Source organism: Bactrocera dorsalis, chromosome 6 (genome assembly GCF_023373825.1).
Source record: "Bactrocera dorsalis isolate Fly_Bdor chromosome 6, ASM2337382v1, whole genome shotgun sequence".
Taxonomy (NCBI): Eukaryota; Metazoa; Arthropoda; class Insecta; order Diptera; family Tephritidae; genus Bactrocera; species Bactrocera dorsalis.
Window position 1 is genome coordinate 19,730,848 of NC_064308.1, and position 26,847 is coordinate 19,757,694.

The 26,847-nt window shown below is 42.7% G+C and overlaps 3 protein-coding genes across 3 annotated transcripts in view; 1 reads left to right on the forward strand and 2 right to left on the reverse strand.

The window, feature by feature from the left end:
- Positions 1-26,847, forward strand: part of LOC125779325 (uncharacterized) — a 326,516-nt gene that overhangs the window by 283,561 nt on the left and 16,108 nt on the right. The gene's annotated exons all lie outside the window — the stretch shown is intronic.
- LOC125779319 (uncharacterized) lies at positions 18,494-20,602 on the reverse strand. The gene is made up of 2 exons (XM_049460598.1): positions 18,753-20,602; positions 18,494-18,673 (listed from the first exon to the last, which is right to left on the reverse strand). Exon 1 carries the CDS (start codon positions 20,239-20,241, stop codon positions 18,937-18,939), a length of 1,305 nt encoding a protein of 434 aa, XP_049316555.1. The 5' UTR covers positions 20,242-20,602; the 3' UTR covers positions 18,494-18,673; positions 18,753-18,936.
- On the reverse strand, positions 22,354-25,626 carry LOC125779690 (uncharacterized). Its single transcript, XM_049460964.1, has one exon. It carries the CDS (start codon positions 25,624-25,626, stop codon positions 22,354-22,356), a length of 3,273 nt encoding a protein of 1,090 aa, XP_049316921.1.

A 26,847-nucleotide genomic window follows, 5' to 3' on the forward strand; every position in this document is an offset into this window, starting at 1 on the left:
GGCAGCCAACGCAGAAAGGAGTACTACGCGAAAGTACTTCAGTCACCAGAGGTATTGGCTCGACCAGGGTTATTTTTTTAAAGCCTCGCCCAAAGCCGCCAACCATTAAAAGATTACTTCACATACTCAATTATAGCTTTAAAAGATTTGGAAAGAATTTGTTTATAGTTAATATAGAAGAAAAAATCACACGAAAGTTCAAAACAAAAAAAACATTGTCGGTAAAAATCCTTCATTTATTTTGTTTAAGATGTGGCAACTCTCATTTTCCTCTCTAACTCTTTAGCTATGACTGTGCTAAGTGATTTTTAAATAAATAAATTTAGCTAAAACAAGAAAAAACGTTAATTTCGGTTGCACCGAAACTAAATACCCTTCACAGGTGCATTTCTGTTAGTAACCTATGTGTTCAGTTTGTATGGAAGCTATATGCTATAGTTAACCGATCTGAACAATTTCTTCGGAGATTACATTGTTGCTTTAGAAAATAATATGGACCAAATTTCGTAAATCTTGTCAAATGTGAAAGTTGTCCATACAAGAACTTGATTCCGATCGTTCAGTTTGTATGGCAGCTATATGCTATAGTTAACCGGTCTGAACAATTTCTTCGGAGATTACATTGTTGCTTTAGAAAATAATATATACAAAATTTCGTGAATATATTTTGCCAAATGTGCAAGTTTTCCATACAAGAACTAGATTCCGATCGTTCAGTTTGTATGGCAGCTATATGCTATAGTAAATCGATCTGAATAATTTTTTCGGAAATTACATTGTTGCTTTAGAAAATAATATGTACCAAATTTCGTGAATATATCGTGTCAAATGTGAAAGTTTTCCATACAAGCATTTGATTCCGATCGTTCAGTTTGTATGGCAGCTATATGTTATAGTGGTCCGATATCGGCCGTTCCGACAAATGAGCAGCTTCTTGAAGAGAAAATGATGTTTGCAAAATTTCAAAACGATATCTTAAAAACTGAGGGACTAGTTCGTATATATACAGACAGACGGACAGACAGACGAACATGGCTAAATCGACTCAGCTCGACATACTGATCATTTATATATACTTTATAGGGTCTCCGACGATTCCTTCTGGGTGTTACAAACTTCGTGACAAACTTAATATACCCTGTTCAGGGTATAATAAACAAAATGAAAGTGAAATATGAGCTTAATTCAATATTGAAAATGTATATTTCAATATATTGTATAAATATATACCAAACGATAATTTGTTGGATACTAATTTCCTTATATTCGAAAAGGAATGTGCAACCAAACACTAGGCATCCAAAGGAATGCGATATTGGACCAGTTTTTGTACACTTCTGAGTCCATATCCGCATTATCCGACATAACGAAGAGACAGATTTTATCCTCGGTGGCAAAACTTTTTTTTTAATTTAAATTTTCGCTAAGAAAAATAGTCCCAATTCAGTAATAATCTGACCGACATTTCGCAGATACAAATTCTACGGTGGGTAAACTATTCCCTCGAATACAAAGTGGAACTATGCGGCGTCTGCTACGCCTCTGAAAAGGCATATTATGCCACTATCTACTTGTATGTGCGCACACAAGGCGATGTCGCAACAATAAGCCACCTACTAGTTGCAAAAGCAAAAGTTGCGCCCACAGTATATATAGTAGATAACCTTTTCGTGGTAGCTTTCTGAGGGGTGAATAGCGGCCATCTTGGATTTTCAGTAGTAGCAACGCAGTGCTGTATAAATTGAGGTAGTAAATACTTAGCAAATTTATTTTATTAGATAACTAAAACTATAAATATTGTTGCTTAATATAAAAGCAAATTATTTGTTAATGTTATATATTTACTAATAGGTGATTTAAATGCCATAGTGTGCAATATTTCGCCCATAAAAATATCATTTACTGATATTCAGATATTTTTTTTTGTAGTGAGTTCTTAATAATAAGATGCAGCCCTGTTTTTAGATTTCTCGGTGGTGAGTTTTCTTCTGAATGTATTTGTTTACATTTGACCGACAGAAAACATAAAAGGTGGAGTTTTCCATATTCGAACATTCAAATTAAATCAAAACAAAGTTTAGTTTTTATAAAGTACTAAATATTTTATTTAAAGTTTAATAATTGGAGTGAACAGAGGTTTTATACAATAGAAAATGTCCGTTGAACTAGGGTATTGAGGCCGATGATATCAATAACGTCGGCATACGCCAGCAGCTGTACACTCTTATAAAAGATTGTACCTGCTCGATTAAGTTCTGCAGCTCGAATAATTTTCTCCAACAGCAGATTGAAGAAGTCGCACGATAAGGAGTCGCCTTGTCTGAAACCTCGTTTGGTATCGAATGGCTCGGAGAGGCTTTTGGTATTGCTCAACGTCAGTTTACACAGCCGTATTAGTTTTGCTGGGATACCAAATTCAGACATCGCGGCATAAAGGCAGCTCCTTTTCGTGCTGTCGAAAGCAGCTTTGAACTCGACGAATAGGTGGTGCGTGTCGATTCTCCTTTCACGGGTCTTTTCCAAAATTTGGCGCATGGTGAATATCTGGTCGGTTGTTGATTTTCCAGGTCTGAAGCCACACTGATAAGGTCCAATCAGTTTGTTGACGGTGGGCTTTAACCTTTCAAACAATACGCTCGATAGAACCTTGTACGCGATGTTGAGGAGGCTTATCCCACGGTTGTTGGCGCAGATTGTGGGGTCTCCTTTTTTATGGATTGGGCATAGCACACTTAAATTCCAATCGCTGGGCATGCTTTCGTCCGACCATAATTTGCAAAAAAGCTGTTGCATGCTCCTTATCAGTTCTTCGCCGCCGGGTTTGAATAGCTCGGCCGGCAATCCATCGGCCTCCGCCGCTTTGTTGTTCTTCAGGCGGGTAATGGCTATCCGAACTTCTTCACGGTCGGGCAATGGAACGTCTGCTCCATCGTCATCGATTGGGGAATCGGATTCGCCTTCTAATGGCGTTGTACGTTCACTGCCATTCAGCAGGCTGGAGAAGTGTTCCCTCCATAATTTAAGTATGCTCTGGGCATCGATGACTAGATCACCTTTGGGGGTTCTACAAGAGTATGCTCCGGTCTTGAAACCTTCTGTAAGTCGCCGCATCTTTTCGTAGAATTTTCGAGCATTACCCCTGTCGGCCAGCTTATCAAGCTCTTCGTACTCACGCACTTCGGCCTCTTTACTTTTCTGTCTACAAATGCGTCTCGCTTCCCTCTTCAACTCTCGGTATCTATCCCACCCCGCACGTGTTGTGGTCGATCGTAACGTTGCGAAGTAGGCAGCCTGTTTTCTCCGCTACGACACGGCACTCCTCGTCGTACCAGCTGTTCTTTTGCACTTTCCGAAAACCAATGGTTTCGTTTGCAGCTGTACGTAAGGAGATTGAAATGCCGTCCCACAGTTCCCTTATACCGAGTTATTGACGAGTGCTCTCAGAGAGTAGGAGTGCAAGCCGAGTATAAAATCGTTCGGCTGTCTGTTGTGATTGCTGCTTCTCGACGTCGAACCTTCCTTGTGTTTGTTGACGTGCGTTTTTTGCTGCACAGAGGTGGGTGCGAATCTTAGCTGCAACAGAGCGCACGCACATCTAAAACACTGGAGATGTGTCTTCCGTCTATCACAACACGATCGATCTGGTTGGTAGTTTTTCGATCCGGAGACAGCCAGGTAGCTTGATGAATCTTCTTATGCTGGAAACTAGTACTTCAGATAACCATATTTCGGGCCCCGGCGAAGTCGATCAGCCTCAACCCATTTGGGGATGTTTCCTCGTGGAGGCAGAATTTACCGACCGTAGTGCCAAAGATACCTTCTTTGCCCACCCTGGCGTTGAAGGCGCCAAGCACGATTTTGACATCGTGGCGGAGGCATCTCTCATAAGTGCGCTCCAAGCACTCATAAAAAGCATCTTTGGTCACATCGCCGTTCTCTTCCATCGGGGCGTTGGCGCAAATCAGCGATATGTTGAAGAACCTCGTTTTGATGCGGGTTGTGGCTAGACGTTTATTCACCGGAGTGAATGATAGTACTCGGCGACGGAGTCTCTCTCCCACCACGAATCCCACACCAAACTTGCGCTCCTTTATATGGCCACTGTAGCAAATGCTACAAGGACCTACTCGTAACTGTCCTTGTCCCGTCCATCGCATTTCTTGGACGGCGGTGATGTCAGCCTTTATTTTCACGAGGACATCAACTAGCTGGGCAGCGGCGCCTTCCCAATTAAGGGACCGGACATTCCAGGTGCATGCCCTCAAATCATAGTCTTTAATTCGTTTGCCATGGTCGTCATCAAAACAACTTTATCTTAGAACAATAGAAGCGCATTATCAGTACAACAAACAATAAAAACCCAAATATTTATTTAATAGTAAACAACCAGCATCTCAATAGTATGAGCAGCGATAAGCATAGCCTACATAAGCAACTGGAACAATAGCCTCGAGGTCACTTTATCATTATCGACTGTCGAGTAACACGTTACCACTTGTAACACTTGTACCGTTTAAGTGCAATATATTCAATATTGAAGTACATGTGAATACGGTGAAATATTATACAAATAAAGGATCAGTCAGAACCAATCTCATTGGCTAACTTAAAATTAAATATTTCTTTTATTCCTAACGAGTAAATAAATTAACTCGCTCTTAAAACAGAAAGGTAAATTTAACGAATTTTGTATGCATTTGTTTAATATAGCATTGAAAATAGTAGCAGGTTCAACAATTATTGTAACAGGGGCGGCAAATATAAAAAGTTGGGTAAATTTTCTAATAGAATATTATTAGATAATAATTTTTGTTGTTTCATTTAAAGTGCAAAAATTATTGAAAACAAATGTTTATTTCATTTATTGCGCTTAAAGCAGCATCACCCCAATACATTTTTATTTAATTAATGTTTTCTTTCAGGTATTAATAATTATTTAAATATATATGAATACATATATATTTTAAATATATAGGTAAAACTAATAGTTATTAGTATTATTATAATAAGAATTAATTTTGTAAAAATTTTACACAAATAAAGAAGAAATAAAAGATATGCAACCCTGCATCAGCTAACGATTAGGGATATTAGAGCAGCTCAGCTATACCTCTTATTTATAACACTATATGACTGGGATACCGTGAGTTGAAGAGGGAAGCGAGACGCATTTGCAGACAAGAAAAGAGAGAGGCCAAAATGCGTGATTATATTTTCAACCGAAACAATTGGTTTTCGGAAAATCCAAAAGAACAGTTGGTACGACGAGGAGTACCGTGTCCCAGCGCAGAGAAACCAGACTGCCTACCTCGCAACGTCACGGTCGACCACAACATGGAATGGAATATATACCAAGTTGAAGAGGGTAGCGAGACGCATTTGCAGACAGGAAAAAAAAGAGGATGACTTCAAGTGCTACAGTGGGGCAAGTGTGTATGGCCTCTGAAGCCCAGAAACATGCTCGTATTACTATTACAAGTTATATAAACAGAACACTAAACGCAGGTATTAAATTAGATTTGATAAATAAATGGGGATTCCACTGCGACCTAGGATCTATTGTGCCCTCATAACTCACAACGTCTCAACTAGCCCCAGCAAATTGATGATTTCCAATATACTGCTAGGTGTTATTGAGGCGATGTGATCCCTATTTGGAAACATGGATACAAGGGACTTAATCCTGCGCCTACAGACTGCTTCGCAGTCCATTAGTGTTCTGACTCCAAGTCACAGAACCGGGAATTTACACATGAAGCTAGGTCCATGTTAAATAAGTGCTTCTTGGCCAGTGTTAGAAAAGTGCACTCACCTTGTGTGTAGTTTATTTCACTTCACCAAAAAATTAAAAAAAAGCGCACTTAATAATGGAAAAAGGTTTTATGGCTTTATTTAAGCGAGTTACATTAAAAAGGAAAACGCGTTCTTAATAAGTAACTATATAAACGCGGTTGGTTTCGCAAACGGGATGGCGGCGGATAGAGTTGACCAATCGCTGATAATGTCGTAGAACGAACTGAACTGCATTGGTTAATCGGACCTTCTTTATCCCCGTTGGTGCTGAATAGGATGGTGTGACTTGATGTACATGTGTATAGGTGTGGGTGTCGGTGTATGCTGCTCTAGTGTAGAATGTGGGTTGTAAGTGTGGTGTGGTGTGGTGAAGTTTTGCGTGTTAGTGATGTAAGTTTGAGTCGATGATGTGATAATGGTGATAATGTGGTGTGTGTGTTGAGGTCGGGGGAGGATGCTCATTTGTACATCCTGGCCCCCTAGGCGAGTATCTAGCCTAGTAGCCTCTGAAGCCGTTGTAACGTGGCTACCACGTTGCTGAGGCCTGTGGAACGGCGCGAATGCGGCCTTGGCTGGCGCCTCCGGTTCGGTGTAGGGTTGCGGTGACGCCAGGAACGTGAGTCCTCCGTCGAATATGCCGACCTACGTGGTTGCGATCGCTTGGGTCTTCTTATGGCATTACTGCTGCGAGGAGCATCATGACGCCCGCCATCGAGTACGCCGGTGCGGTGTAGCAGAGTATGGTGGTGACGCATGCATACTTGGCACTGGTAGCCCGTTGTGCACTCTTGCGTACGATGGCCGGCGCCAGACAATTCAGGCAATGTCCATGTGCCTGAGCGACCTGCTGGCGTTGCTGAGGAGTCATCCCTTTGAAGATGCCACAGCGTGGCAACCGATGACGACGGCGACATAGTGCGCATTCGCGTTGTGGTGATTCCGGAGCCGTTGAAACTGCTCGGGGAGCTGCGGGGGTTATTGTTGTTCGCGGCGCTGCTACTGGTGTAGCCTTCGAGCGCGGAACCGTAACGGCCGAACGTACTGTGGGCGTAGGGGCAGTTGACATCTCAGCATCCATATTTATCTGTTAAAAGATGTTTTTTTAATTAATATATACATAGATATTCATATGGGCATTGGTGCCACGTAATGTGGCACGAGTAAGTCGTCATGTGGATCGACTCTTTTTTTCTTGTTTTTTGCTGTTACTTATGGCTAATGGAGGCTTTATTATTATTTATTTTCGTTACTTGTCTAGTAATTACGGTTACATTATTTTCGGTTTACTTTTCGGTTTTATCACCGGTTGGCAAAAAGCATAGCTTAACGAGCGGCCTGGTTAGCGTTCCCGTTTGTGTACGGAGATCGACTACGCGAATATGACCGTCGGAGCCATAGTAGAGCTTCTCTATGCGGCCAAGCCGCCATTCGGTGGGGGGGAGACAATCGTCATTGATCAAGACACAATCTCCAAGCTTAGGCGCATTTTCTGTTGTTTTCCATCGGCGACTGAAGTCATGATGGCGAATTTTAATTCTTTCCCAACGATTTAATAAGGAAAGCGACTCCAGGTCTGGCTCAGGTGTGGCCAGAATGGGCGCTCCTTTAAGAAAATGCCCTGGTGTGAGGGCAGTAAAGTCTGAGGGATCTTGCGAGAGGGCAGCGAGAGGCCGTGAATTTAGAACGGCTTCAATTCTAATTAAGAGGGTCGTGAATTCTTCGAAATTAAATTTTTGGTTGCCAGCTATCTTTTTGAAATGAGATTTAAAGCTTTTTACGGCAGATTCCCATAAGCCACCCATATGTGGAGCGCTTGGGGGGATAAACTGCCAATTGATACCTTGGGGAGCGTATTTTTGGACAATGTCCGGTGAGACTTGTTTTGTGAAGTCCACAAACTGTTTTTCGGTAGCTCTTTGAGCTCCGATAAATGTTTTACCATTATCGCTCATGAGTTTTGATGGAAAGCCTCGTCGTCCGACGAAACGAGCAAAAGCCGCCAGAAAAGGCTCCGACGTCAGATTCGTACATAGCTCAAGGTATACTGCTTTTGTCGTGAAACAAACAAAAACAGCCACTTAGGAGACCTTAGCATGGATGCCTTTAACATAAAAGGCCCAGCAAAATCTACTCCTGTAGTGGTGAAAGGCAAAGCAAAATTGCAGCGTTCAGGTGGAAGTGCTGCCATAATCTGCGATCGCATTTTCTGCTTATGCAGAGTGCAGATTTTTCACATGAAAATGCACTTCTTTATTTGGGGCTTCAGTCGGGGTATGTACAGCTCTTGGCGGACCATATGTTGCATGAGGCGATGTTCGGCGTGGAGCATTAGTATGTGGATATATCTAATAAATAAAGTGGCAAACGGACACCTCTCTCTTATGATTATAGGGTGGCGTTCATTGTATGTTAGGCTTGAATTAGCAAGCCGACCATTCGCACGAAGTAAACCCTTCGTATCTAGAAATGGGTTTAGAACTAAGAGTGAGCTCTTTTTATCAGTAGGCTTTGATTCTCTTAGTAATTCTATGTCGCGACTGAAATAGCGCGTTTGGGTTGATGCGATAAGAGCGACCTTTGCCTTTTGTAAGTCTTGGTGCGTCAATTTATCGCAATGGAAATAAGTTGCTCCTTTAACTTTAAGTTTAAGCCGCTCTAAAAACTTTAGCATATAGGCAACTACCCGGAGGGCTCGGGGGAACGATGAAATCCTTCAAGGATGTCAGTGTCATCCAGTGTGGCATGATAAGTGTCGATTTTACGACTTTCTGGGGCAAGTATGTTGCGCATGGGCGATTGTGGGCAAGAATCGGGAGATTCTGTTAACCATCGGGGGCCATTCCACCAGAGGGTGGAGGTGGTGAGATGCAGAGGTTTGCATCCTCTTGTACCTAAATCAGCAGCATTGTCAGCACTGGCCACGTGTCGCCAAGTGGCTGATTCTACTAGGTCAAGTATTTCAGATGTTCGGTTAGAAATATAAGTTTTCTACGCATGTGGTGGTTTTTCTAACCAGGCTAGAACTATCTCGGAATCGGACCATAAATATAATCTGTATTTCGCCATTTTTAAGTGTGTCTGCACCATTGAAGCTAGCTTTGCTAGTAGCAGAGCGCCACAGAGTTCAAGTCGTGGGAGACTTAGCGTTTTTAGAGGCGCAACTTTTGCTTTTGCGGCTAATAAGTGGCTTGTAGTTGCGATATAGCTTTGTGTACGCACATATATAGTGGCACAATATGCCTTTTCAGAGGCGTCGCAGAAGCCGTGTAGTTCCACTTTGTATTCGGGGGAATAGTTTACCCACCGTGGAATTTGTATCTTCGAGATGTCGTTCAAATTATTAGCGAACTGGGACCAATTTTCTAACCGAAGAGGTTTCACTTGTTCGTCCCAATCGGTTCCGTCTAGCCATAATTCTTGGACCAGGATTTTCGCTTGTATCATAATTGGCGAAAGCCATCCTGCGGGGTCAAAAAGTTTTGCCACCGAGGAGAGAATTTGGCGTTTTGTAATGGCGGATAATGCGGATATGGACTCAGTCGTGTATGAAAACTGGTCCGATATCGCATTCCATTGGATGCCTAGTGTTTTTGTTGTACTTTCCTTTTCAAATATAAGGAAATTAGTATCCAACAAATGGTCTTTAGGAATATTTTTTAAAATATTTGGGTGATTGGCTGTAATCTTTTTTAAAGGAAACCCTGCGGTATTGAGGGCATTTATTACCTGTGATAAGGTCTCGTATGCTTATGGAAGACTGTGGCTTCCAGACAGGATAACGTCTACATACGTTTGCGTTTTTAAGACTTGTGTTGCCAGTGGAAATTCTGGCTTTGTGTCTTCTGCCAGTTCGTGTAGTGTACGAATGGCTAGATATGGTGCACAGTTTACGCCAAAGGTGACTGTTTTCAATTTAAATTCGCGTAGTGGACTATTGGCAGATTTTCGGAAAATAATCCGCTGAAAATCTTGATCATCTTTATGAACCAGTATTTGTCGATACATCTTTTCGACATCCCCATTGAATAGGTATTTGTATATACGCCAGTTCAATATGAGGAGCATTAAATCTGGTTGGAGTGTGGGTCCCGTAAATAGAATATCATTTAGGGAATTACCCGAGCTCGTGGATCGCGATGCATTGAAGACAACTCGAACTTTTGTTGTTTTCTTCTCAGGCTTTACTACTGCATGATGTGGCAAGTAGAAAGAGTAATATTTGCCTCTTATGATTTTTTCACATGGGCTTACTTCCTCCATGTGATCTAAATGAAGGTATTCTTCCACGACACCATCATAAACTTGTTTAAGCTCACCTTTTCTAAGTAGGTTTTTCTCCATACTTAGAAACTGCTGTATTGCAGAGGTGCGAGAGTGACCTAAGGCGAGTGTGTCTGGAAATTGTTGTTTTATTGGTAATCGTACGACATACCGACCATTATCTGATCGAGTAGTTGTGGTTTTGTAAAAGTCTTCACAATACTGATCTTCAGGTGTTGTAATTGGAATGGGGGGGAGTTCTTCTACCTCCCAAAATTTTCTCAATTGTGAATTGAGGTACTCGTTTGAGATTTCCTCAACTTGAGTCGTCATGGCTGTGACTGGTTCCGCAACTAGTCCACTTAGGACATATCCGAAAATGGTATTTTGCGCCAGTAGTGTTTTCGAAATTTTTTCAACACCTTCTAATATGATTTGCGGTATAAGGTCGCTGCCTATTAGGATGTCTATCTGAGCTGGCGTGTTGCAGTTGGGATCTGCCAGTGTCAGGTGTGAAATTTTATCCTAATGCTTGCTATTTATTTGATAGCTTGGAAGCATGTTTGTTAGTTGCGGTAAGACGATAGCATTTGCTTGAATGCGCTTATCCGCTTTGGGGGAAAATAGGGTAATGGGGCAGATTTTACTTGAGTTTTGTACTACTCGTCCGCCCATTCCCATAATTTCATAGTTGGCATGTTTTGTTGGCAGTTTTAGCCTATTTTGTGCTCTAGACGCTATGAATGATCGTTGCGATCCTTGGTCTATTAGGGCTCTTAGTTTGAACAGTTCTCCTCGATGTTCGATGGAGACAACTGCTGTGGGTAGTAGCACTCTACTATGATTTTCGCTGTGTGGCGTTTGAGTTTTTAATGGTGGTGTCTCTTGGCAATTTTCTTGAGTTTTTGTTTCGGGAGGTGCTGTGGTAACTAAACCCGCGGCTTTTTTTTTGAAAAACCGCTGCTATGAGATGTGTTGGGAAAGTTATTGAGATGTAACATAGAGTGATGCCTTTTGTGGCAATATACGCAATTAAATTTGCTTTCGCAAGTGTTAAGATTGTGTGAGTGGGACAAGCAGTTTGTACAGAGTCTTTTTGACCTGACAAAGTTGTTCTTTTCATTGACATTCAATTTTTTGATTTTCGCGCAAGCTTTTAACTTATGCCCTCCAGAACATAGTTCGCATGACGAGAATTTATTTTGTTCAGGTGTGAACGATTGTGCTTTGAAAAAGCTTCTGTTTAAATGATTGTTGCTTCCGGCTTGGGGTTTATTGAAGCTTCGATTTAGGTCTTGTTGAACGTTTTTAGTTCTGACTACTTTTTTGTCTACCCTTTCCGCAATTTCATACTGGGTAGTTAAGAAATCTTTCATCTGCTGCCACGTTGGGTATTTTCTTCTTGATGAGAGCGATTGCTCCCACAAAAGTAGTGATTTTTCTGGTAGTGCGGCGGTACATATGTTTACCAGAATAGGATCCCAATTGTGAGTGGGAATATTTTGTGTCGATAGAACCGACAAACAATTTGACACAGTGGATTCTAGTTTCATGAATTCTTCACTGGTTTCACTTTGAATTTTAGGCAAGTTCATAAGTATCGTTACTTGCTTGTCAACTAATATTCTCTCATTTTCATACCTTTGTCTTAAAGCTTCCCAAGCTAAATTAAAATTGTCGTCATTCAATGCGAACTGCTTGACTATTACGCCTGCTTGACCTTTAGTTTTGTATCGAAGGTGATACAGTTTTTGCGCTTGTGATAATTTTGGATGGTTTATGTACACGACTGTAAACATGTCCCGGAAGGACGGCCAATGTTCATAACCTCCATGAAATATTTCCGTATCACACGCTGGCACTTTGAGATGAATGCCTGAACTTGCCTCTTGGGCTTGCAATTGTGGTAACTCTACTCTACTGTGGGGAGTAGGTGAAATTGACTTTATAAGCTTTAATTGATGTGATATCATTGCTTTTGTATCTTCATAGCGGTCTACGCAGTTTTCGTATTTGGCGTAAGCCGAGGATTTAAAATTTTCAGGTAGATCTGAATCATCAGTCTCTACTATTGCGTCGTATGCAGCTTGGAGGCGTGTCCAAAAATTGTCAATAGATTTATTTTTTATTTCTAGTACCGATTCAGAGTTGTCCTGAATCGGTGAAGATGCAAATCGAGTGCAGTATTTAATCAAGCTGTCACTCTCCGAAATGAATTTAATATAAGAAATGTCCCTCCCCCTTTTTTGCTTTGTAGCACCTTGCTTAGAGCGTGTAGCTTCAGCAGGTGTACATGCGCTTTTATCGTCATTAATCATTTTCGGAATTCTTAAGAATTCTGCTTTAGGTTCTTTTGAATCTGTGCTCATTCAGAAAAATTTGAGTTAATAAAATATAAGTATATTTTATTATAATAGAAAAATTTGTTCCCGAAAACTCTTTTTAGTAAATAAGAGTTTTTTATTTCCGAAAAATTGGATTATTAAAATATGTATGTACTAGCTGACCCCGCAGCCGTTTTCCTGCGTGAAATTATATGTTTTGAAATGAAAAGAAAGTTGAATTTATATTGTGTTGAAAATCATTTATTTGCGATTTTTCTAATTTTTTTTTTAACGTAGCGCAGCTTGATGAACAAAATTTTTTTGGTTTCTTTTCTGGTGCATAAATGTTCAGAGAAGATGGGTTTCGAAATCGTGAACACGCCACGCATACATATCTGGCCGTGTGAAAAACGCATTTCCAGATTTATCCCACACTCTTCTAGCTACTATCCTTCTGTCCTGTTGATTGTCATTTCAAATGCAATTTACCTGGAAACTGAATAGGTTTGAACTGAAATGGCAAATCGTTGGAACTCAAAAGAATTCGTAGAATCAAGCATTCTGCCCCCCTGTAGTCGATAGCTGCGTCACAATCAGTCGGGTTCCATTGCACAGTTTCGGCGCATGAAGATTGCGAAACATAATAATGACAGGTTCAACTTTGAGACGCAAATGATGCTGCGGCATACCAAGCCTCTCCAAAGAATTTAGAAATTCCACTGGATAATTCACGACTTCGTGTCATTGTCAAGACGATCGGAATTTGCCCATTTCCAATCCGTAGCGAATACGATGTAAAATCTCATCGGCAATGTAATTTTTTTCGTATCCCGTAAGTGACGCGAATTTGAAGGCTGATATGTTGAAATGACCATCGCGAAAAGTGTGCGAACTTCAGTAGCATGCGAAGTAGCTATCGAATCGTCCATCGTTTGATTACATTTATTATCATGTTCCAGCAATTGTAATTGCTTGCATGCTTCTCAAAATGTTACACACACTCTACCATTCACAGTGCGCATTGACTCAAATGAAATTGAACCACGTACATTTATCAATAGCAACCGAAGGTATTAGCAATCGTCGTTTTTCGGGTGGATTATGTAAATTCGTCCTAAGGAATTAGTTGAGAACACACCTGGATGACAATCTATTGGTTGGCCTTGCTTTCTGCGTAGCTATTTCTTTGGCGATGCATTCCATGCATAATATCAAGGCATTGACAAATTGAGCAATGTTCTCACAAACGAATCACTGACGCAATTTGAGAAAAAACTCGTCAATGTCAATGTTAATGTTGTTGGAAGTGTTTCCGCTGGCTGTACTGTATTCTCTGGGTTGAAAAACACTCTTTAGCCATTCTCCAAATGAACTGCGAAATGCACAACAGTCGGAAAAGTCGATTTCACCAAACTGCAATATCCATCATTGGCATGGGTTTTGAATGTGAATTAGACAATAGTGGCGAATATGGTACGATCCATATGTTGTCGACTTCGATATTCACTACTCTAAGTTGAATGGTAAATGTCCTGCCATTGCCGTCTGATGAGCTACGACGATAGAGTGGATCTCCATCATTTCCAGTTTGCATTTCCGAAAGAAAAGCACGTGGATAGTGTTTCGTGCATTTATTGCAAGTGGGATTGTGGTGCCCGCAAGGTCCATGCACCATATTGGTTTTCATCGCTTCGTAGAATAATGGATCTTTCTCTGCATGAGGAATTTCCGCAGAAATGATTTCATCAATTTGATCTGGTGTAACTACCATCCACCATTCAAAGAAAAATGTGTGCGTGGGGCAAACCTCTTTTTTGCAACTCAACAGAGTACATCCAGCATCTGACTGCACCATACTTGTATATACAGTATATTATCGTGATGATCGCTTGCTGATTGACAGCGATCCATAATTCCACACATATGTCATCGCATCCTGGGAGTCTCATGTAGTTCGTTTGTCTTGGGCTGCCATACGTTGATGGCAAAAAGAGCGCCGACCGATATTAGCGCGATGTCTTCGTTGCTTCGTAACAACTTTCAATCTGTAATTGTTCACTTCGTTTGAAACACACATAAAGTTTTCACTGAATAATTTTCAATAATTTTTCCGGAATAAAAAAGTAAGCGACCGAAATTGAACGATTCAAATAATTTACAAATCAAAATATTGAAAAACAAAACAAAAAAGAACTGTATGAAAAGTTACTTTTTGGAAATTTCCAATTTTTCGACGTTTCCTTATGAAAAGTAAATGATTTTTTTTATATCTAACCCTTTCCAGATCCACAGCGAACAACTTCTGATTTCATGAAGATTGGTTCCGCCGTTCTCGAGCGTTAGCGTTACTAACAAACAAACAATCATTTTTACTTACATATTTACATATGTATGTATGTATGTAAATATATACAAAATAAAACGTTTGTATGGGAAAAAGAAAAGGGCTGTTTTTAGGGGCTTTCCGGCAACTTTCGTAATTTTTTCTTACATAAGAACCTTCTCCTTATAATAACAAATACAACAAAAAAAAAATCAGCCAAATCGGTTCAGCCGTTTATGAGTGATGACCTTACAAAGAAAGTGGCATTGATTTTTATATATATAGATAACCGAAAGCTCTTTTCAATAAATCAGAATTTAAGCATGCGTTATCGCTTTATCGCTCGCGTATTTACTTGTTTTTTTTTTTTTATCGGAAAAATATTCTTTATGGTTTTATCCGTATGCCCTTGTATCAGGGCGCACTGAATACTAGGTCAATACCCTTTGTACATACGTGTGGATTTTATGTGCATATAATATGCGTTAAATGAAAAATGTGCAATTACATATGCTTGTTCTTGTTTGACAAGGAGCAAGAAAATGCTCGGAAATCGCCAAAATTGGACTTTCAATATTTGTATGTATGTATGTACAAAGGTAAGTATTAGTTTGCAATATTTAATTTTTTCAACCAATGTTGATTTTCCGCACCGTTTATTTAATTTCTTTGACTTGTTTACTTGTATCCTAAAGGTTGTAGGTATACAAAAATTTGCATATTTACGGCAATATATGTATATAATAGTTCGTGGTTAGAAATAGAAATAGAATGATATTTGAGGTTCTGCACCGCGACCTAGGGTCTATTGTGCCCTCCCCTATATCACATGACCTCCCAGAGCCCCAGCAGCCTGAAAAATTCCAGTAGTTTGCCGGGTGCCAGTGAGGTGATGTGATCCCTGCTGATGTATACTGAATCCAGGACCTTGAGCCTTTTTCCACAGATTGCTGAGCAATCTAGGATTAAGTGTGCTGGTATTTCCGGCTCCAAGTCGCAGAACCGGCAGGCAGCACAGGAGACCATGCCCATGTTGGACAGGTACTTCCTGAGCTTACAGTGCCCTGTGTAGACTGCGACGAGGAGACGGAGTTTCTCACGGGGTAGGTTCATTAATCCTTTGAACCTGGAGAGGTTATATCCTCCTAGGAGCAGCCTGGCGTGATGCATACTTGCTGCCTGCTGCCAGTACCGCTCCCTCTCCTCTCTCTCCTCCGTGCGGAGCAGCTCCTTAAGAGTGTGGGGTCCTACTGCTATATATGGCTCTGGTCCCCACATCTTGGACGCTGCCGCCTTGCGCGCCAGTTCGTCGGCCTTCTCATTTCCTTCTACTCCCTTGTGCCCTGGTACCCAAATTAGGTGCACCCGGTTGCGCAAGGACAGGCGGTTTAGCCTTTCTACACATTCCTCGACTAAAAGCGATTTGGTCTCGAACGACAGGATCGCTTTTAGTGCCGCTTGACTATCACTGAGAACAGCTATGCGCTGGTTGCGATAGTTGCGGCTGAGGTTAACTTCGGCGCACTGACTGATGGCAAAAACTTCAGCCTGGAAGATGCTCTGCATCCCATAGGGATGGACATCTTAGTATGTGGACCCACTATGCCTGCCCCAATGCCTTCCGGTGTATTTGAGCCATCAGTGTACCATTGAATGGTACTGTCCTCCAGCAGCCTTTCCAGAGTGGAGTCCTTCCACTCCGTTTTGCTGCCTAGAGTTACTGTGAAGTTCTTCTCTTGGGAGGAGGGCTAGCGGTGTGCTTTCCGCTAAAGCATCCATCTGTTTAGAGGACACTATCTTCCCTCTTCCACAGCCTTCTGCTGACATTAGTAGCATGGTGTGTTTAGCTGCTAGCTTGATCACCTCATGCAGCGGTGTGAGCTCTAGTATGACTTCCAGTGCCACCGTGGGGCATGTGCGCATTGCCCCCGTAGCACAGACACAGGCAAGTCTCTGCAGCTTTGTTAGTCTCCGAATCACAGAGGACTGTGCTGCTTTGTTAGCCCAGGCAACCGCTCCATAGGTGATAATAGGCCTTACTATCATGGTATACAGCCATCTGATGATGTTAGGCTTGCATCCCCATGACCTGCCGGCCAGGCGTCTACATATCATGAGTGCTCTAGTTGCTTTGGACAACGTTAAGTCCAAATGCCTGCTCCATCTCAATGTTGAGTCTAAGGTAATGCCAAGGTATTTGACCTCCTTTGACATTTCCACCTCTGTGCCCCCAATTGTTAGGGACCTCAGGCCCGGAAGAGATCTCCGCCTAGTGAATGGGACCACGGTGGTTTTTGCTGGGTTGATGTTTAGTCCTACCGTGGTGCACCATCCTTTCGCCAGGTTTAGGCCCCTTTGAACAATGTCACAGAGAGTGTTCTCAAATCTGCCTCTCGCCATTAAGACAATGTCGTCCGCGTATCCCTGACAGCGGATTCCATTGCTGGTGAGCAGCTCGAGTAGTTCGTCTACTATCAGGCTCCATAGCAAAGGGGACAGTACTCCGCCCTGTGGGCAGCCCCTCGTGGTGCCAAAACGTATCTTACTATTCCCTACCGATGTTTCTGCAACCCTCGTGCGCAGAAGGGCTTCTATCCATCTGCGTATCGTGGGGTTGACGTTCCTTCTCTCGAGTGCCTTGATCACGCTAGTGTGGGACGCGTTATCAAAGGCACCTTCAATATCAAGAAAGGCGCAGATCACAACCTCGCCATTGTCCAGCGAATCCCGTAGCTCAGACGTGAGTTGGTACAGAGCAGTGTTCGTTGATCTACCCGCTCTGTATGCATGTTGTCTGGCATGTAGGGGTGCGATCCTTAGCACTTCCGATCTAATGTGATTGTCTAGAACTTTTTCCATCCCTTTCAGCATAAAGGATGTGAGACTTATAGGCCGAAACGATTTGGCTAACGAGTAGTCTCTCTTCCCTATCTTGGGGATGAAAATTACTTTTGCTGTTCTCCACGGTTCAGGGATGTACGACAACGCCAGGCTGTCTCTCATCAGCCCTAGCAGGTGTGGAAGGAGGATATCCATACCCTGCTGCAAGAGGGCCGGGAAGACGCCGTCCACTCCCGGTGACTTGTAGCTCGAAAAGGAGGCTAGTGCCCACCTGACTGAGTCTGCAGTGAACAGGTTCCTCGCAGTCAGCCAGTCTGAGCGGTCCGGCCTATGTGTGACCGAGGTTGGAATTAGGTCCGCTTGAATTGTCCCCGGGAAGTGCGTTTGTAGGAGTGTATCTGCCATCTCCTCCGCGCTTGTCGTATAAGTCCCGTCTTGTCTTTTTAGGGATAATACTGTGTCTGTCTTACCCTTCGACAACGCCTTGTGCAGTCTTGCTGCCTCAGGGGTCGAGGAGACGCTATCACAGAATTTCCTGAAACTGTTTGACTTGGCAAGCCTAATCTCCTTGTTGTAGACTGTTAGGTGCCGTTTGTAGTCCTCCCAGCTGCCTGTGCGCTTGGCTTTGTTGAATAGCCTGCTTAAAACTTCTTTGAAAGTACCCCAGTTCGTATTTCGCGGGGTACGAGTCTGAGGTCTGTCCCCGACTGCCACCCCCAGAACGAAACGGGTGATCCTGTGATCTGACAGTGAGGGCTCTGTTGACACCCGCCACTGTGAGATCAGCCCGGTCATGCTGTCGTTACTTAGGGTGATGTCCAGGACCTCCCTGCGAACACTAGTTACAAAGGTGGGCTCACACCCTACATTCTCTATACTAATACTATTACTAAGTATGAACTCAAGAAGTGACTCACCCCTCACGTTGTAGTCCGTGCTACCCCATTCCGTGTGATGCGCATCGCATCCTATGGTCAAGGGAAGATTTTTGGCCCTGCAATACTCCACCAGACTGAGTATCGATGGGGGGGTGCTGTGGCTGTCTCTCCCGGGAAGTACGCGGATGCGAGGACGAAGTCCGACCCTTCCCTGTCCTTCACCTGCACCGCCACCAGATCTTGCGTTAGAAACTCTGAAATACAGAAAAAGTCTACATCGGCTCTAACGACTACACAGGAACGGGGTCTCTCGCTGGAGAGATCCCAGATTACCTTGCTATTTCTCGTGTTGAGGCCTCTTACCTCTCCTCTGAAAACCCAGGGTTCCTGGATTAGAAGGATGATCAGGTTATCCGAGATGAACCTCTTCACGATGGCTGCCGAGGCCGCCGATGCGTGATGCAGGTTCACCTGAGCCACTTCCATGCCGGTTCCAGAGCTTATAGTGCTGGCTTTATCAGAGACAGGTCTTCGTCCACGATGTCTTCCTCGACCTGCATCTCCAGCCCCTCCAGAAGCTCCTGGGTTGATGGTAACGTGCCTCCTTGCTCGTTGGGGGGCTCGTTGCTGTTGTCACCAGCCGCGGTGGTGGCCTCAACCTGCCCAGCCGGGGTGGGTTCGTTGGGGACTCATTTTGCCCTCCCGAAACCTCAGCCGCAGTTGCCTCATGCTCTGCTGGGTGGGTTACGGGTAGAGCCGGTGTTTCGGTCGTCCCCGTCGTAGCTCCCTGGCTTGATGACGTGGTCTTGGGCCTCCATGGCCTCACGACAATCTTGCCGAAACGGAAATTCAATCTGAATCCCTTCTGCCGAATGTACTTGTAGGACTCATCGTCCATCGTTATGTTGAGGTTCCATCCGGAACCCTCACCCTTGCTCGATACGAATTTCCACGCCGAGGTACTTAAACCTTCATTCTGGTTCCTTACCAGATTGAGCGCGATGTCGTAGCCTTTGTCTGCGCTTCTGGGGAAGAACGCCACCATGCTGTGAAGCTGTGGAATCTCTTCACCCCTTCTTACACTCAGGGCCGGACCGTTCCAACCTTCCAGCCTTGGTATAATCCCTTTCAGCCAGGTGGCCGACTTTTCATTTTGGCAGTCAACCAGCAGCATGCCACCCTTGAAAAATATGCCGTTAAAGGCTCCGGTGAAGCCTACGCCTACGCGCTGTTCTTTGTTGGGAGAGGGGTTGTACCCACTGCTCCTACTCAGAGCCCGCTTTTCAGCTGACTCTGGTGTCAAGCCGTCCTCCAGGAATCTTCGGTACCACTTAAGAGTGGCTCCGCTCATTCCTGCTTTGCGAGGATCGCCCTGACCTTCTGGCTGTCCTGGCTCCGGGGTACGCGGAATGTTCCCTCGTTGCCTTCTCCGTTTCCGTTCACCCCTTGATTCCACTTTCGTGAAACCACCCTCCTCTCCGCAGTCGGTCCTGCTCGAGGGGGTTGCGGGGGCAGCATTTGCGCGCTTTACCGTGGTCTTCACTGACTTACCACGCTGTGCACTGCTGCAGGAGGGCACATCGTCGTCGTCCCGTGCGTGCTCCTCAAAGAATGCTCGCTCTTCGGGCGACAGGGCATCCAGGAAGCTAGACTTTTTCCTAGTTCCTGGGCCACTCTTGCTTGCAGTGCTACTGCTGCTGCTGCTTTTGTCCGTTGTTGCAATTGTTGTTGTTGTTGTTGCGGTTGTCGATGTTGTTTCTGCCGTTGTTGTTGCCGTTGTTTGTTTGTTGTTGTTAGTTGTTTTGTTATTTTGTTGTTCCATCTTTTTCTTACGACCGTTTGGCCCGTGTTGTGGGCCTCCCGGTCTAGTCTTCAATAAGGGGAATCTGAAAGTCCGCTGCGCCAGAGCCCCTTGACGCAGTAAGGCCACCGTTACTTCTCAATGCGGCCCGGTATTGGGAAGGCTCCGTACGAATACAGCCGAATTGACCTCCTGGCTGCAAATCATCCAATGGGCACGGGTCGCATAACACCCTGGATTAGGAGGTGGTAGCTCTTGGTCGCCGCGCACATGCGGCCTCTGCCATCCCCCAGGGGAGATGCTAAGCAGCATCATCCCTGGTGGATGGGGGATGCCGTGCTGTGCTGCGGTTTAAGCCTCTGCACCACGACAAGGTGCCTACCATTCGTGGTTAGAAAGCTGCGCCGAAAGCGCTAATGTATATATTTGTATATATGTATACATATGTATCACAATTTGGTTAAGTATGTATGTATATTTCGTTTGCGGATATGTATGTTTTATTCTTTTTTCTGCCTTTGCTTACTGCTTTGGATGCAATCCCTCTCACAGCTTAATACGCTGAAGCGGTATTGTCCATATAATTTGCAATTATCCCTGGATTGTGTGTATTGTATACACGAAGGTAAGTTTTAATGGCAAAGAATAATAATTTATTGATTATATATATATGTATATGTATTGCGGATACATATATATGAATATTATTTTCTGTTTTGTGTCAGGAGACCTCTTTTTTATATTTCGTTTTAGTTCAGTTTTTTTATTCTCTTTTCAATGTTCAAATACAAAAATGTTTTTATGTTACAAAAGAAATATATTCGAATTATATAAACGTTAAATACATGTAATTAAAAATAATGTGTGTATCCCACCGACGCCACTCGACGACTGATGCTGTGTCGATGCCACCTCTTGACTATTGCGGCTTTGTAGACAGGTTGCCAGATTGTTGACAGTCGGCCTTTCCTGACAGGAAATCGACCTCGATTTCGGCGCCCTCGTAGTCTTCGGGAACTAGTTCATCATCAAGTTCGGGACAGTTGTGGCACCACGGCTTAAGTTTGCTTGACTCGTAAACGGATGAGAAAGTTCGTGATTTTATTGGCATACCCGGCACGTCTTCTATTAAATACCGATCATTATTCAATGCCTTCGCGATACGATAGGGTCCACGATATTTCGGTTCTAATTTTCTCGACTCACCGGTTGCGGAAACTTCGTTTTCTATGACTACTAAATCGTTTTCGTTATATATACGAGGAAGGGAATGCCTTTCATCGAATCGTTTTTTCCATTTTTCTCTTTCGCGCTCGATATTTTTGGATGCAAGGATACGTTTTTCGTCTATCGGAATATTATTAGCAGATTCGTCTACGTCTTCATGTACGGCGGCAACTAACTGATTGTATGCAAGATCGCGTAAGCTAAAGTCAAAAATGAGTTCGTTTGGGCTATAACCCGACGTTTTATTTTTCTGCGAGTTAATAGAAAATTGTAAATTTCGTAACATTAAGTCCCATTCCTTTTGATTATCTACAGACGTCCGCAAATAATTAAGGATTGTTTGATTTGCGCGTTCGACTTGACCGTTTGACCGCGGGGTACGTACAGCTGTTTTAACGTGTTTTATCCCGTTCTCTTCGCAATAGGCCGTAAATGTTTTGGATGTGTAAGCGGTACCACGATCAGAAATTAGTTTAACCGGTAACCCAAAATAGCTAGTTATCTCGTTTAAGGTATTTATTACGTGAATCGTCCGCGTGTCGCGCACCGCTTTAACGATAAGGTACTTAGAAAAGGCATCGGATATAGCCAAAATGTAACAATTTCCTTTCTTACTGCGAATGAATGGACCTAGGTGGTCAACGTGAATTACGCGAAACGGTATCGGTTCTATCGGATCGTAGTGCATTACACCTTCAACTTTACCGGATTGGGCTTTTCGATAGCAACAATCAATGCACGCGGCGATGTAATTCTTTAGGTATTTACGCATTTGGGGAAACCAAAACTTACTACGAATGCGGGTGATAGTCTTCTCTAACGCATGATGACCCATCTTGTTGTGGCATAGTTGAGCAATACGCCATCGTACAGCTTTTGGAACGACGAACTTAAGGCCATCGTCTTCTAGACGATAAAGGCGGTGTTTTGGATTCGAAAATATTTCTTGAGTTCTGTTTCTCGATCAGATTTAACATGACCTCGTAGAATGGCGACTACTTCTCGTAACTTTTCGTCTTGAATTTGCATAGTGTAAAGCCAATCGTTGACGTCGGCTTGTATCTCGAGGATAGAACCTACCGGTTCCACGTTTTCAGCAGGCTGGTCAGGTGCTCTACTCATGGCATCTACGTGTGGTAGCCTGCTACCGGAACGATGTACTGCTTCAAAGTCGAATTCGGATAATTTCAGCCACCATCGAGCGATTTTTGCTTTGAGCTCTTTGTTATCTCGAACTTTGGCTACGGCTGCACAATCGGTCACAAGTCGAAATTTCTTACCAAGAAGGTATATGCGGAAACGGTCTAGCACTTCGACAACGGCGAGAGCTTCTAACTCATATGAATGATATCGGCTTTCGGGCTCTGTGCAATGACGGCTGTAGTACATAGTTGGCTGCCACACTTTACCATCATACGACTGCATTAAGACTCCTGCGAGGCCGATACTGCTTGCGTCTGTATGTACCTCATGCTGCGCATTTTGGTCGTAAAGGGCCAACACCGGAGCGGATGTCAAAAGATCGATAACACGTTGAAATGCTTGTTGCTGTGGCTCATTCCAGTGAAATGAGTTGCGTTCGGATTTTCGTAACATTGTTGTTAACGGTTTAGTGATTAATGAAAATTCGGGGACAAATTTCCTAAAGAATCCCGTGAGTCCTAGGAAACGTCTTAACTCTGTGATATTCGTCGGCGCTGGGAAATTAGAGATGGCTGATAGCTTACGGTTCCCAGGCATTATACTATTCTCGGTTATCACGTGACCAAGGTATTCGATTTTACTTTCTAAAAATTTGCATTTGTCGATTCGCAAAGTCAAACCGCTTTCTCTAAGGAGAGTCAAGAACTTTTCAATACGCTGTAAACCTTCTTCAATCGTACGACTGGGTATAATGACGTCATCTAGATACGCCAAAACCTCACCTGTTTTCATTTTAGCCACCAACGTGTTCATAACAGTTTGAAACACGGCCGGAGCATTGACCAACCCAAAAGGCATTCTGTTAAACTCGTAGTGCCCTTCATTGGTGACAAATGCCGTGAATTGTTTCGATTTCTCCTCGAGCTCAATTTGATAGTACCCCATTCTTAAATCTAGCGTTGTAAAATATTTATTACCTGCGAGCTGTGCGAAGTGTTCCTCCATAACTGGCATTGGGTATGACATTTTGGTTGTAATTTTGTTTAGGCACCTATAGTCTATGCAAAGACGATGCTCACCGTTTTGTTTTTCAACCAGGACGATTGGTGACGCGTACGGAGATTCGGATGGTCGTATAATTTCGTTTTCGAGTATTTCTTTGATGATATCGGCGACGATTGGTCTTTTTGAAAAAGGAATACGATATGGCTTCATATTTACGGGTGTTTGCGAGTTCAGTTCAATTTCCATTTTCTTTAGTTTACAACGACCAAGATCAGAAACTTTCTCTGAGAACACATCACGGTACGAAGAAAATATTTGCTCGAGTTTAATTAAATAATTTTTATCGATTGTTGTGTCGGCACGTTTGCTTAAGGCATTTTCGACACGACAACCACCGTTCTCAATCACTAGTCGACTACCGTTTCTACATAAACAGTCAGTTCCAAGCAAGATATTTTCGTTTAATAAATTGTCTTCCACGATTAAAATGTCACTTTCAAACTTCTCATTGTCGATTTCGACGATTGCGTTTATTTTTGCATCGCATACGTATTTACCTCCACCGAATCCGTTCAGTGTGATAGAGCATGTACTGATACTACCGAGTTTTATCGCAAAACTTTCTTTGACGAGAGTACGACTGCTTCCCGGATCTACGAAAGCATTTGTACTTACACCATTAACTTTAATTTGCTTTAAAATACCGTCCGAGATTTCGTTTTTCACTGGCTCGATTGCCCTTACAGCGTTTGATTTTTCGGGACACATTTCGGTTGTATGGTTAGTGCGTTGACATTTTCCACAACGAATTTTTTTCTGTGGCTCCGGGCACTTAATGGAATAATGCCCCGTTTTTGAACAGTTGTAACACTTTATATTTTCATTCGATTTAGGAATTGTGTTACGCGTACCGAACGTAGGATTTATGGATTGTATTGGCTTTTGTTTAGAATGCGTGTTTATTTTACCGTCATTATAAATTGAATAGTTATTTATATCACGCAACAAATCAATACATCGTGTATAACTGTTCGAAATTTTTCTTTTCAAAGCACTATCATTAATACCGTTGATAATGTGAGCAACAATATCGTTTTCAAAAATACCACATTTATTGCCGTAAGCTACCATGCGATAATAAAATTCTTGAGGAGATTCGTTTTCCCCTCTTCTCATTTGCGACATTTTAATATGGGCATCGGCGACACTGTGTAACGTTGGAAAATCTTCAATAAATCGGTTTGAAAACGCGGACCAGGTCGTGTATACAACAGGCAAGGAATCAACCCACTGCTTGGCTGGTCCTTGCATTTTCTGTTGCACAGCAAAAAGTAGAAAATTGTCATCGATACTATATGCATTACGTAGCATTTCGACGCGTTGAATAAACTGTGTAGCATTTAATGACGTCTTTGAAATTGGATTAAACGACGGCAATAGATCAATTATTTCGCGCACATTAAACGTTGAACGCGGTTGCCAATTTTGCTGGTGGTGGATTGGCGCATACGGTGAATCAGATATTACGGGACAAGTTGGATAAACAGGAACATGCGTGTACCTAGGGGTGTACTCAGGCACTGAATAAGCTACTTGCTCATACGTTTGCGTGGCCGGTATCTGCAGCGAGGATACCGGTATTTGCGTTTGTGAGGTCGGTACCTGCAACAGAGGTACAGAGAATTGCATTTGCGTGGTTGGTACCTGCAATGGTGGTACTACTGATTGCACGGTGTGTACGTTCGAGGATCTCACATATGTATTTGTATCCAATGGTGACGAAATACGTGGTGGTACAAAGTCTGAAGATGTTGCAGCAACATTTTGCCGCAGTTCTATTTCGCGAATTGTCTTTTCTAACTCAGCAACTCGTTCTAACAATACCGAACTAGCACTTTCGTAATGCTCCTCGTTATGTTTATACCTCTCTAGACGATTTATGAGCGTATTTTTGTTACCACTACAGGCGAGTCCTGCATCTCTACACATTTGTCTTAGATCGACGACGTTTTTATTTCGCAAATTTTCCATTATCACGTTTTGTTTTGCTACCGATGTTCAACGAGTTGAAGTTTAACGCTATCAGCGAGCAAAGTAATACGCTTGCGCGCTGAATAATAAACGAGCGTAGCAAAACAAACACACGATGAATTTTCGTTGTATTCGTTTATGTTGTGACTACGGCACAACACATTCCAATGATATAAGCGAATCAATGGAACTCGTAGAACATTAAAAATATTATGCGAGCGTATGACTGTGTGAAACGTAAGTGAGAAACGATTTACGAATATATGGCGACAATGTGATGAACGATCGTTGTATTCTTTTTCGTCAACGATATGTGTGCATGCGTGAGTGGAATAACCACACTTCAATTTCTAGCGAGTGTTGTTCAGCTTATTTTGCTGAATGAAGAGCGACGAAACGAAATAAAATGAGAGATAACGAACTCTCTCTGAACTTGCAAGAAGCAACGAGACAATTTTAAATTAACGTCACGAATGTTCAGCGGAGCCCCGATTTCCAAGAACTCTGCCAGCGGAGTCTCAACTTTGGAATTTTTTTTTTTTTCGCATTTAAGAAATACAACGTTTTATATATTTTAAACAGCGAATTTACACTTCCAGACGTTTTTACGATTTATTTTTATTAATTCACATAGTTTTTGACGACATACGTATTTTTTCACAAATGCGACTTTACGTTTGTACGCGTAGATTTTAATCCCACTTCTGAGGCTGTCAGGAGACCTCTTTTTTATATTTCGTTTTAGTTCAGTTTTTTTATTCTCTTTTCAATGTTCAAATACAAAAATGTTTTTATGTTACAAAAGAAATATATTCGAATTATATAAACGTTAAATACATGTAATTAAAAATAATGTGTGTATCCCACCGACGCCACTCGACGACTGATGCTGTGTCGATGCCACCTCTTGACTATTGCGGCTTTGTAGACAGGTTGCCAGATTGTTGACATTTGTTTTGCGATTATATCGGTACCTGAATTTACCGCCGAGCTTTCACTAACCGTTTTTATTAAACGGATTTAGTAGCTATCGGTTTTATGCTGTTGACCGTTGGCGCAACGATACATACATATCGCTCATTTGCTGCAAGACCGGCATAATTCAAAAAACGTGAATTTTGAGTTAATGCTGCAGAATTGTTCGTTATATCATACTTCTGTTAAGTGAAAAATTCATATGAATACCTCTTATATACTCCGCTTGAGAAGAGGTGTAAGGTT

What these genes read in the sequence shown, in the direction of transcription:
- LOC125779319 (XM_049460598.1), bottom strand. Translation starts at nt 20,241, where the DNA reads ATGGAACAACAAAATAACAAAACAACTAACAACAACAAACAAACAACG.
- LOC125779690 (XM_049460964.1), bottom strand. Translation starts at nt 25,626, where the DNA reads ATGGAAAATTTGCGAAATAAAAACGTCGTCGATCTAAGACAAATGTGT.